The following is a 12,687-nucleotide window of genomic DNA, read 5'->3' as shown; positions in this document are numbered from 1 at the left end:
GCCCCACGGCGTGTCATTTGCCCATTGACCAAGACCAAGCCGCCCGAGTCGTGTTCAAAGATCAGGCTTGGAATTCCCAAAAATACTACGTCACCCCTTGCAAAGAGCGGCGGTGCAAGGGGTAGAATCATCCGAAGGCTGAGAGCCCGTGGGCCAACCAATTATTACAGCAAATTACATCAGTTAGCTATCTAGTTGATCACCGGAGCAATTTTGTACTTTTTTATGCAGAACCGTGGTCTACCTTGTAGGGATTCCGTGTAAGAACCTGCCGTTTCCTTAGCTCTTGGTCCCGCAGCTTCATCTTCATACCATCTGGAGGAGACTCATGAAACAGGTGATTACGATCAAATGGCCCATCCAGCATTAGGCCCTGGAGCGTTTTCACTCGAGAGACAGCTACATAGCTCAAACCGGTCTGAAAGTCCCGGCAGGAGAGATCTGTAACGATCACATCTTCAGTGATGCTTTGCGACTTGTGAACAGTAATAGCGTAGCATACGATCAGGGGAAACTGCGTGCGAGTGCAGGGAGTGGTTCCGATGAGGAAGTCCCTCTCTACTGGGAGAATCGGGACAATCTTCCTGCCATCAACGGTGGTCAGGAACACTGGACCGCTGTACTTGTCAAACTCCATTATGATAACACAGGGAGGGTGGTGCCCAGCCCATGTCGTAAACGGTGCCGCGAGCGCCGTTCTTAGCTGTGACATGGATGACAGGCCGGCTTAGTCGGTCGAGGTGGTAGTGGTTCTCTGCCCGCCTGAAGTCACTTGACGAGGCCCATCCGCTGGCCAAGAGGACGCTCTCACCAGCGACGCCTGCCATCATCAAGGCCGTTAAACGCAAATACCAAGTGCCACCCACTGTCTTCCCCACCCGTCTCCGGAGGACTGACAAGCAGTGATCGGAATGGTCTGGTCTGGTCTGGTCTGGGGGGTTGGACCAGACCAGACCAAGCCACTTTGGTCGGACCGGTTGGTCGGACCGGTCCGACCAACGAGACCAACAAGCTGGATGAGACTGAAGACACAAACGGAAATGGGTGTCGGTAGCTAGGTATATTTACATCTGCGATACGCTGAATCTATCGTCGTCATTCCTACCGTCCTCGCTCTCACTATCGTTCTCAACCTCTGGCTTTCCAAACCAGGCCCTTAGACACTCACACGCCTCAATAATATCAGCCTTCAGCCTGCCACGGCGATCAAGAACAGTAAGCTTGGCACTACTAAAAAGACGTTCGCACTCATCCGACATAGGTGAGATGGCAGACATGTCCAGAGCGAAGCGAGCAAGGTCTCTCTGCGAGTCATAGCGGGACAACCAGTAAGCAATGGCTTCATCACATCCTGCCTCATCGTCATGAAGTCGGTCTGTAGAAATGTATTGCTCATACAGATCAGCTGCAGAGACCGGGGCGTCTATTCGAATACGCTTATGTTCCCTTTGACGATCAAAGGCCGGGTCCGGATCTCTCTCCTTCCGAGCTGATGATGGCAGCATCTCAACAGTGTGCCTTCCCTTATACTCCGTCTCCCAGAGTTTTTTCACGGCTAGCTGAGCGTTATCAAACCACTCCTGCTTCTCCTTGTCGCCTGGAAGAACCCATTCTTGTCTAAACCAAGCCCACTTTCGATAAGGGTCAAGAATTTGAGCTGCGTAGTACGCGGGCGGCAGGTCAGTGTCGTCGGGATATCGACACCGCCAATTCAGTTGGTGGTTGTTGTAGTACTCCGCGCATTTCGACCAGGCGGCGTCCGCGCAGCTTTGAAGATACGTCCATGTGAAATTGTTGTCATCCTCGGTGTGGATGTCATAGTAATGATCCTTCGTCTCGTTTATCTCTCGAAGAAGGCAGTCTATGGTCGAAAACCAGTCGGCAAGAGACTTTTTCCTACCTTCGGAGAGTAAAGTTGCAGCATAGAAGTCCCTTAGAGCGAGTTCAATCTTCTCGAGTTCGAACCAGTGCTGCCCATCTAGCTTGAAGTTCGCAATCCCTTGAGAGCCTTTCGCAGGTACGTGGCGGGCGGAGAAGAGCTCTAAACGTTCCCGCACATTCAATGCCCGTGTGATTGAATGAAACCACGAATTCCAACGTGTCGAGTTATTCTGGATCAGCTCAAGCCCATCAAATGCAGAGAGATCCCCGCCGATCACTATTGTAGCAAACTCCTCGCGACGCTGAGGGGTAAGCCGGATGTATCTCACCAAGTTGTGGAGCCGACCCAAACATCCAAATTTCTTCCAGAGCTCCTCTACTTTTGCATAGTCTCCGCGCAAATGATGTTTTTCGAGCTTTGCAAGAAATTTCTCACAGTTCCGACCCATGAGGAACGCCTGGCAACAGAGATTGATTATATGGCCCAGACAGCGCAGCCGGCGATGGCGACGCTGTTTTGAGTCCATCCATGGGCATAGCTCCTTGAGTATAAATTCCACTGCAATGTCATTCGACGAGGCATTGTCTAGCATGAGGTATCCAATTGAGTCCCCGTCGATGTTGTATTCTTTCAGTAATTCAAGAACAATTGATCCAATATTCTCGCCAGTGTGCTCACCGTAGACACGACGCATACCTAAAGCTGTGGACCTTCGCTTGCCGGCGGCATCAATCCACATGGCGACGATGCCTAGGATAGCGTAAGGGTTTGGCGACGTCCAGAGATCAAAGGACACTGACACTCTGCTTCGGGAACCTTGTAGATCTTCTCTAAGCTGCTGCTTCTTTGACTTGAAGGCAGTCATCACCCAGTTTCGAATGGTTCTTGCTGCCTTCGGAAGGTGGTTCATTAACGCCGGATTCAGAAAGAAGAGGAGTTCGCGGAAATACTGATTCTCCAGTTGAAAGAAAGCAATGTGGCAGTATACAATCCAGCGGATCAAAAGTTCTTTGAACTTCTCAACCGAGTCCTTCCAGAAGAAGGTGCTGGAAGCTGCAGCATCTTTCTGTAAATCGAGTACTGACTTCTGGGTGCAAAATTTCCTCCTGATACCAGTCTGGGAGTCAATCCGATGCTTCTTCTCAAGATGATTTCTGACTCTAGAGGTACCATTGATAACAAACAATTCTTGCTTGTACTTTCCAACCGCACATTCGTGGCAGTAATACACCTCTTTCGTATCACTGCCTCGGACGTATTGGAGGCCGTACTTCCAAATGTGAGACGAACCCGGGTGATATCCTTTATTTGCGAGTATTACGCGGTTAACATACCTGACGCGGTCCTGGACAAACTCGTCTGGCGGCTCAGGATATGGGGCCTGCGCTGAAAACGTGGTGGGATTAAATGGCGGCGTTTGGGCGGGTGAAGTGGGAGAGGGTGATAGGGTAGGAGCAGGAGACGGCGAAAGAGATGTTGAAGTTGACATTGCGGTCAATGGAAGCACGAGAATCTACGGCTGCAGGTTCTATACACAACATCTTAGCAAGCTGTTGCACGCTGTGTCAGGCAACTGTTTCCAGTTATATTGCCTAATACAGCATGATTGCTTCTTTTTGAGGAGGAGGACTTTGAGATAAAAAGCAAAGAGAGACAAACTTGTAACCATTCTGGGCCAAAATTCAGCCAGCGGCCGCCATGAGCCTCTCAGCTTAACCTATTTATAGTACTTGATGGTCCGACCGGTCTGACCGGTCCGACCATGGTCTCGAGAAATTGCCAGACCAGACCGAGTCTTGGCGGTCCAGACCAGACCAAGACCAAGACAGACCAGACCATTCCGATCACTGCTTAGCAGCCTCCATGAAGTGAACAATTTGCTTCATTTAATGCAGATGCAGGTTCTTAGACTAAGTTGATAGAAGCTACCAGCATGATCCAACAGGTGAATTAATCCGTACTGTGCTCTCTCCTCGACGCGTCTGTCGCGATCGCCAGAATGCAACGTACTGTGTCAATAGCCTTTGGCTGCTTAGTGCTATTGGACGCTCACACTGTATGTAAAGGACCCGTGCAATCCTTAAATCCACGGGTCCCCGTGAACCTATTGGCTCCCTACAGGGCAGGTGGAATAATGTAATCGCCTTTGAAGGCTAGATAGCACGCCTCATGCCTACAATAGGGCGCCAGCAGGCGATACTAAATTCAATTCAATTCAATTCAATTCAGAGCGTTAATATCGGTAACAGCAGCTGCCTAAACTGGCAAAAGGTTTCTTTTGTGTATAAAGAGCCGCACGGGAACCGTGCAGCTCTTACTATAATGGAGTTCTTGCTCCTCAGATACTTCTCTACTCAATACAATTGCCACTTTCGGCGCAGTCATACTCGATATCATGTGACCTCAACTTTGTCTGACATGGTGCGAGTCCCACGAGTGCTAATAAAGTGGGGCGTGGCACGAGTAAGTACCAGCAGTAAGAGGCTCCGGCGCGTGGCTTTTTTTTTTCTTAGTTTCGCCCATTTCTCTCTAAGTCCCCGGTTCAGTCTCCAGTCTTCTTCGACTTTGAGTGACAAAGTTAATATTCAACACTTCAATTTTCATTCCTCACAGCAGCCATAGTATTCATACTTGCCCTATGATACTCTGCGTTATTGCCATAATTCTCCGTGTTTTCGGGGTCTTCGATACTTTACCCTGACGGAGAGACCTTTCAACTCCAAATGCAGACGCCTTCTGTGTGTCTTTGATCGCACCACCACTTCCATATCGCCGACTCACGTTTTGTTTTCCTCATCATGTCAACGGCAAAGGCCACCAAGAAGAGTGCCTTTTCCTGTGAGCCTTGTCGTCGGCGCAAGGTACGTTTAATACTAGAGTCTACGTGTGAATGACTGTGAACCATACATGGTCCATGCATCGACTCCAGTCCGAACAGACCATGCACCCCGACAAACTACTGTCATACCAGCCTGTCCAACTCCTGCTTTTAGTATTACAGACAAGCTTACTCACACTATGACTTTGTGTTGATAGGTTAAATGCGGAGGTGAACAGCCCATTTGTCAGCGATGTGCTGCCCGAAATGATGAGTGCATATTGTCGCGTTATGCGGTTCCAATTCAATTTTTACTACACTGAAGATGCAGTTCTTGATTCAATAGCCTGTCAATTGCTTGTATATCTGAACTTGTTGTCCTCCTCTTGCCAGAGGGATTCACGTCATTTATCTTAGCAAAGAAGCATTATTTCCAGCCTTCTAATTATTTCCAAGTGGCTGGCCAGCCTCTTCACCTTCTGATATCCATGATTTTATGACATCCAGCAATTACTCTAAGTCTGCTTGTTCAATCAACAGAGGCAGCCTTATCCGACACATATACAAGTTGTTTGTCGCCCCGGCTGTTGGCATCATCTACAATACGAAAGCCAGTCATGCTCTAACCCAAATGGCAGATATCCAACATTATCTTACACCCAGCGGTTGGAAGAACGAATCAGGGAGCTGGAAGACCAAGTTGCGAATCTTTCGAAGTCGCCTGCCTCCGTTGCTGGCTCGTCACACTCTAGCCCTCCGGTATCAGGCGCGCCAGATGCTCCATCACAAACCGCACGCCATGCATCCGACGAGCAGGCAATGAGTCGAAGCTTCAGAAGCTTAAAGATAGACGACAAGGGAAGCATCACGTATCATGGCGCCACTAGTTTCTTCAATCTTCCGAGTGACCGAACGGGTCCGAGTTCAGGGGAGGTGCCATTCCTGGATCCGTCAACATCAGACACCGACAGGCAACAACGTGAACGTCTAATTCATAATGCATGGCACCAACGCGCCATGGAGAACTTGTCCGAAATACCTGTATGCAATCCCGCTTCTATGACAGCAGCCTCGTATTCGGCTGCATTGTAAGGTGGCATATCGCGAAAGTTTGCTAACCTCTATTACCCCAGGAGCCATTTCAGCACCTCCTCAACGTTCATTGGTGCTGGATTCAACCATTATTCAATTTCATCTATCGACCTGTATTTACACGTAAGTCGTTCTGCCATTATGAATCCCCGTTTAGTTTCTATACCGTATGCCAAGAACCACTCCGTACCGTACGTATGGCTGACCGAATTAGGCGACATGCAATCAATGGGACCTTATTACTCCCACACTCTTCTTAATGCCGTAATCTCACATTCGATTCGATGGGGACGAATTGATCCTTCGATCAAGCGGTTACTCGACGAGTCCTACCAAGGCGGTACCCTATTCGGTAAACATGCGCGAAGCATGCTTTTCGAGGAGTTGAGCAATGGCGTCTGCACGATACCTACGATACAAACTCTCCTCCTTCTCAGCGCACAAGAATGTAGTCTGGGTAATTCTACACAAGCCTGGACGTATAGCGGTATTGCCTTCCGGCTGCTAGACCATCTTGGCATATGCGTGGATAGCCAGCGATTCCCGGGCTCTGTGCAGTTGAGTGACGAGGAGCTTGAGATCCGCCGACGTATCTACTGGGGCTGTTATTTCTGGGACAAATTAATATGTCTCTATCTAGGGAGGTCTCCATCATTGCAACATACCAGCATTTCGCCGTCACATATCATGTGTAAGAGCCTCGCGAACATGGCCGGCCACTGAAGCTGGATTGCTGACTAGTCCATCACAGTTGACGACTCGGCCGAGAATGACCTTTGGGTTCCATTTGGTATCTCCCAAACTGACACCGCCTGGAATTATCCCCTCACAACAGCTCACTCAGCATCTTGCTTCATGAGCATGTGTCGGCTGGCCGTAATTTTCAACGAAATTCTGCTCCACATGTATGATCCGCTGTCGCAAAATACTGATACTGAGATTCAAGAGTGCCTCAATTTCCAGGAACCATTGTTACAGCAGTGGTGGGATCAGTTACCAACGCACTTGAAAATTGATCCCGTATCGTTGCCAACCTTGGCTCCGCCATCTCATATTGTGACGCTCAAGTACGTATGCTCGTCATTTCATTGCAAGATTTCTTCTTTTGAGGCTGAAATTGCGCGGCTAACGTACAAACACAGTTGTCTTTATCATGCGTTTAAAATTTTGTTATACCGCCCGATGCTCACCGGTCGAGGGCAACGCGAATGCGAAGGGCCATCTCCCGTCCAGGGCTACCTGGCGGAAAGTGTGACATCAGCGACATCCGTCATTGCGATCTTTGATCTCTTCTGCAGGACCTTCACTATGAATTACTGCGTTTTGTCTCTCGCATACTGCGTCTACATTGCATCATCAATCTTTCTTCTTCAAGTTCAGGCAGCTCCAGACGATCAGCAAGCTATGCGTAAGCTCACTTATTGCATACAGTGCCTGCAACAAGTAAGACAGATCAGCCCGGGTAAGCTGGCGTACTCTCTCTTTGGTTTTGTCAACAATAGTTTGCTAACATTGTTCCGGGACACAAGTCATCGCCTCTGCACTAAATAACATCAACAAGGAGCTTACCGCTGTCGGAATTGCAGTCGGGTCCTCTGTTCAGCAAAGCCCAGGGGCGCATCAGTCTCCGTCAACGGCGGCAAGCCTTGCTACCTGGCGGCTACGGTGGGATATTAGTACCGCAACTGCAAGAGGGCCAGCCCCGCAATCCACGCACGCACACACACACACCAACACACACACATCGCGCACCCGACCTTTGCGATGCCGCCACGCCGCCAAATTGAGGCTTTTCGAGAAGCCATTGCGATAAGAAGAAATGAGGACCATTCTAATACTCAGATCTATGCGTTTTTAAACGAATCTCTGGTGGCTAATGGCGACAGCACTATCTCGTTTCGTACCTTCAAGAGACAAATACCCGATTGGGGTCTGACTGCTTTTGTCGGATAAAACTGTTGCGTTATGAAGTTTCGATTTTAGTTTACTACTTAGACACTGAGCTCGATTGCCTCTGCACCTTTTTGTCTGTTCTTCCCCCATTTTACCAAACTGTTGCAGTGGTCCTTTTAAATACAAAATATCTTCCTTTCGTCCGAACGTTTTACCCCTCATAATTGCTTTTTCCTACAAACTTTATTCCATTAATGTAGTTGTCATGACGATGTCATGACACTGAATCTGCTTGTTCAGTCGACAGACACAGCCTACTACTACTGTACAAAGGGTCCGTCGTACTCAGTTAGTGTCTACCGTAACGGGGCCCGTTCCCGCTTTTGCGCCAATCACCGCCCCAGAGTCATCCCTGTTGAAGTCACTTTCGTAACGGGCCCCGTTCCCACGCAATATTCCCTGCGCCTACTGTATGCACGAGAGCGAGCTGTTGGTTATAGCGATACTGTTGTGGCTGAGGATTTAAGGAGTTGGGCTGATAGCCCAACCCCGCTCCCAGAGGAAGAACAGAACAACACAAGAAGTAATCAATAAGATCATCAATTTTGGTTTCATAATCATTACATTGACCCCATCGTGAATCAAGATAACCCCGGTGTATCTGACAATTTTAGCGCCAATTACGTTTCACCCTGGCGTATACCTAACAGGGATGACGTCCAGAAAGCGGCTTGGTCAGGGGTGGTGTGGAAAAGCAGAGACAAATGGCTGGAACGTTCGCGTGTCGAAATAAACCTTGCCAAACATGGTGGCCGTGTATCATTCTCTGTAAGAGGAAGAGTGGCGCCATGCTCCACGCACCACAGCCTAACGAGTCTGTGAGGCTGATGACGGGCTGCACGTGGCTAAACGCCAGCTGCTGCCGCGTTTGTTTCTTTTGGTCAACATACGAACAAGGGGTGCGCCTCCGGGCTCAGTCGGCAGCTATCAAGTAGTTCCGTCGCCTTGGTCTCCGTTTCGACCGTCGGACATATGGCCGACCTGAAACCACTAACTGCCCAGGCAGTAGGGCTACGTAGCAATTTGAATCAAGCGGCATGCTCGGTCCGCTTTCTGAAGCTCACTGTTGGAGTCACTTCAGATAATTCAGCTTCCGCCTGCAATGCTGCAGAAACAGGTACAGGTATACAATATCGATGTCGCAGTCACTCGAGCGAGAGCCTGCCGTTGCCCAATTCCCATTGGACCTCCTTCAGGTCGTCCGTCGGTTACGACTTATGGCGTCAACTGGCCTAGTTGCACCCTGTTCTCGACCCAGCCACGATACCAATATAGCGGAACCTCCATGAGGCCACGGCCGTTGGTTTGGACATTAAACCAACACAGTCGCAAAAAGGATTGACATCGGAACTAAGTAGACTTTCTACTGTGGGGAATTCATACGCGTAACTTCTACTTGCCGCCTAGATACGACCTGTTCGGGCAAGGCGTGGCCTGTTTCATCGACGGCATGGCATTGAACTGCCATCACTGTCTCGGCGGTCCTGAATGGGAGCGGTCCCAGGGTCGATCACCCCGCAGGGAACGATCCATAAGCCACGTGGCTACCATTCCCAGAGAGGCCGAAGAACGGAGGGCAGTGCGCCGCCACCTAAGGAACGTTTCTAGCGTTGGAGTCTAAAATTGACCACCCACCCGACGCGTGCCGGTTGTACCTCGCTGCGACTCATGCCAACACGCTGCACTTGGGGTTGGGAATGCGGACATATGGAGAGGGTCCCAGCATGTCTCACAATCAATGGAAAGAAATCAACAGTTCTAGTTGTCCGAGTGTCTGCACGGGTTACCCTTGGCTTGAGCATAGACAACCTGCCGAAGACGGTCATAAGGGAAAGACAGCAGGTGAAAATCGAGCCGGGACTGAGGGCCAGCGATTGGGGCACGCCGTTGCTCATTGAGTCGCCAGCTTGCAGGTGACAACTTCGTCGTCGTATTGGCAGTGTTCGGGGGTGGTGTGAAACAGCCACAACAGATGCTTGACGGCGATCGAAGCCCTCTAGAAGGATCGCGTGCCGAAATAACCGTTGCCAAACCTAGTGGGTCGCATATCATTCTCCGTAAGAGGAAGAGTGGCGCCATGCTTCAGACAAGATGGGATGACGAATCTTTGTGCCTGGTGACAACGAGTTTGTTTCTTTGGTCAACATACGAGTTGTGGCAAGTAGGTGCGCCTCTGCGTTGAGTCGGTAGCTATCAACCAGTTCCGTCGGTTTTGTCACCGCATCGACCGTCGGACAAATCGCCCGCGTGCAAACGTTAACTGCGGAGGCAGTCAGGCTAGCTAGCAATTCCAATTAACCAGCATCCTCGGTCCGTTCCCTGCTCTGTGTTGGAGTAGTTTCAGACAATTCAACCTCGTTCAATTGGATTGGCAGCCGCGCGCTAGCTCTGCCCATGATCGAAGGAGTGAAAAGAGGTTTTGGTATTTCGTGGGTCAGAAGCCAGAAGTCTTTTCAATCTTTCATTCGTCAACACACGTCTCTCAAGGCAAGGCACAAGGCATAGCCATTTCCGCCTTCATTGCTCAGGGCAAGGGAATTCAATTTCGAACGTGAGCCTCTGTAGTAATCAGCACGCCACTGGAGCCAGGCCTTATATCCATGTACTTCAGCTCCACTGGAGTCTCGCCATGTGTGCAGAGACTTCGTTCCGACCCATCGGCGTGGAAGGGCGAAAATGAGTCAGCGTGAGTGCCGCTGCCACTGCGACTGGAATCTGTCACATGCGAGAATGGATGGCTGCAGACTACCCTTCTTTCCCATGCACAGAAATCGCCTGTGTCATGACTGTCTGGCCAGGTATGCCCAGCCACTGCCTGTTTGTGAAATGGAAATAGCATTCCCATAACACTAGCCGTGATCTTTGTCAAGGCTGGTAAGACCAAAGGTAGACAGGCTAGGGGCCAACAACATTAGTTATCGAAGATCCATCGCTGAATAGGGAACCGACATACCGCACATGATGCCAACGTTTGCTTCAGCAACAGACAATACCACAAGCGGGACAGAACTCCAGGTCTTGTCAACTGGTGGAGAACTTTCTCGCAAAATGACATGGAGTCGCACGGCTGATACCACTAGAATACTGTCCCTCATTAGCCTTGCCAACTGAGCAGCGACAGCGCCTAACAAAAGCGCAGCTGTGGACGTCGGATCTCGTTTACTCACAATGAGCCAAGTAAAAACAAGCCACCGACCCCCAATTTTGTTGGCAAAGGCAAGTGGAGGGGAACGATGTACGGTACTGGGAGTAAAAGTATTACCACGTCCGTGATCATAGTGGGAATCGCATTCGCATAAAGAAATTGATACTCCGGAATGAGACAATGGTAACGGTCGGCAGATAAAGGATTGTCCGGGTCGTACTGAGCCCAGCGAGCGTAGACCGGCTGACACTGCAAAAGACGAATGAGAAGCTGTAGGCCAGTTATGCGTCAGTATGTGTGCTTTCAAACTGCTTCCCAAGACCACGTACGTCTGAAATTCCCCATAAGAACACGACGATTGCAATAATCCAAATAGGGATTTTTATGGATCGTCGAAAGTGAAAGAGACGCCAGTATAGCGCAAGAATAGACCATTTGAAACAAACGACCGTAAAAACGTAGCCAAGCTTAGAGATGAAATACGCTAGAGTCGACGCGTACAACGCATCTCGAGGCGCAACCCAAATGTGTTTGCCGAAACCATGGCTGACACCTGGCAATGTGTGAATATAATTTCGAGGACAAGAGACAACGCATTAGGCACGTAGAACACTGACCGTATCCAGCTATGGCGAAGACTTGGGTACAGGAGAAGGGCTACGATTGTCTCGTAAGCATTGAGATACTTGCGGGAGCTTGATCTCGAAACCGTGGAGGCGGGCGACAAGAAGGGTAGCATACCACGGAAGCGAATATGATCCAGTCATCCAGCCAGAGCTTGGTGCCCTTTATCTTCCGGCTTGCAATCCGAAGGACGATACAAAGCATGGCTAGAAGCCATGTTACGACTGAAACAACAATAACTGCGGCTTGCCTATTCTCGTCCAGGTCCGTTCCAAGAGGAGGCGCGGGTAGGTGCGCGGGGTCAAACGGTGTTCCGATGGATGCATTTCTGGACGAACCACTGGGCATATTCCTTTGCTGATGATGAGCACGATCGCGATAGACGTACAAGGCAGCTTTCGCGTATTCAAGATATGTACCAACATTTGACTGGGACTCCTGGGTCAGACCACCTTTATAGCTGCCATCATTGGAATGGTTCCCAACCGGCACCGGATCAAGTAGACAACGCGGCGAAGTTACAGCGCCACTTTTATTCTCCGACTTGGCAGTTGCCATGCCATATTTCGCCATGGTCCAGAGCTGCCAGTACAAGAGGGAGGTTTTAGTGGAGAAATTGGCTCGTGGCTCCCCTAAACCGCTACCGGGTGGCGCAGCAGCGCCGCCGGGTTTCCGGAGCTCGTGGGCCATTCGCTAACTCGAGGCAGCCACAGCGAAGTAGAAGGCGGGGTTTTTCCCGGCTTCCTCTCATGCCACCCAGCCGTGGTTGTTTTCGCCCCTCTACCTTCGTCCGGCTAGGGTATCCCAAGTCCGCTTCCAGTGTGGTAAATAATAAGGCAATTGCTATGCGGGTCCAACCACTTTGCTACGGGGACTTCCTTACGAGGGCGCTGTGGCTCAGCCGCTGTCAAGCCACAAATAGGTACCTTATTTGTATGGTGCAAAGGATAGATAGCTGTCAGAATCACGGTGTGGATACTTTCACAAAGGCGTCACTGTAAAATTGAATGGGTGTGTAGGCATTCGCCCAGTGTATTCATTGTTGTCTGTTCTGTTCCATTCTGCTTGATCTTCCATTCTCCTTTTTATGCGCGTAAGCGTGTCGCAAGCGACACACCCCCATTATGCACTTAACCGGTATGGAGCAGGATTATGCACGACTTTAGTGCAACA

The 12,687-nt window shown here is 50.0% G+C and overlaps 3 protein-coding genes across 3 annotated transcripts; 1 reads left to right on the top strand and 2 right to left on the bottom strand.

Moving 5' to 3' along the window:
• Nucleotides 1–223: 223 nt before the first annotated feature.
• Nucleotides 224–637, bottom strand: VFPPC_12519 (ATP-dependent DNA helicase PIF1; the record flags this gene model as incomplete). The annotated part of the gene is made up of 1 exon (XM_018290363.1): nucleotides 224–637. The coding sequence occupies one exon, from the start codon at nucleotides 635–637 to the stop codon at nucleotides 224–226; it is 414 nt and encodes a 137-aa protein (XP_018136064.1).
• Nucleotides 638–1,064: 427 nt separating this feature from the next.
• Nucleotides 1,065–3,371, bottom strand: VFPPC_18517 (restless-like transposase; the record flags this gene model as incomplete). Its single annotated transcript, XM_022430114.1, has 1 exon — nucleotides 1,065–3,371. The coding sequence occupies one exon, from the start codon at nucleotides 3,369–3,371 to the stop codon at nucleotides 1,065–1,067; it is 2,307 nt and encodes a 768-aa protein (XP_022284971.1).
• A 1,309-nt stretch (nucleotides 3,372–4,680) lies between these two features.
• Nucleotides 4,681–7,605, top strand: VFPPC_18518 (C6 transcription factor; the record flags this gene model as incomplete). The annotated part of the gene is made up of 7 exons (XM_022430115.1): nucleotides 4,681–4,743; nucleotides 5,364–5,741; nucleotides 5,834–5,915; nucleotides 6,007–6,483; nucleotides 6,544–6,859; nucleotides 6,935–7,254; nucleotides 7,322–7,605. The coding sequence occupies 7 exons, from the start codon at nucleotides 4,681–4,683 to the stop codon at nucleotides 7,603–7,605; spliced, it is 1,920 nt and encodes a 639-aa protein (XP_022284970.1).
• Between the last annotated feature and the right edge of the window lie 5,082 nt (nucleotides 7,606–12,687).

This window comes from Pochonia chlamydosporia, assembly GCF_001653235.2.
Source record: "Pochonia chlamydosporia 170 chromosome Unknown PCv3seq00015, whole genome shotgun sequence".
Classification (NCBI taxonomy): Eukaryota; Fungi; Ascomycota; class Sordariomycetes; order Hypocreales; family Clavicipitaceae; genus Pochonia; species Pochonia chlamydosporia.
Note: the sequence above shows the minus strand (reverse complement) of the source record. Positions and strands in the feature narration are given on the sequence as shown.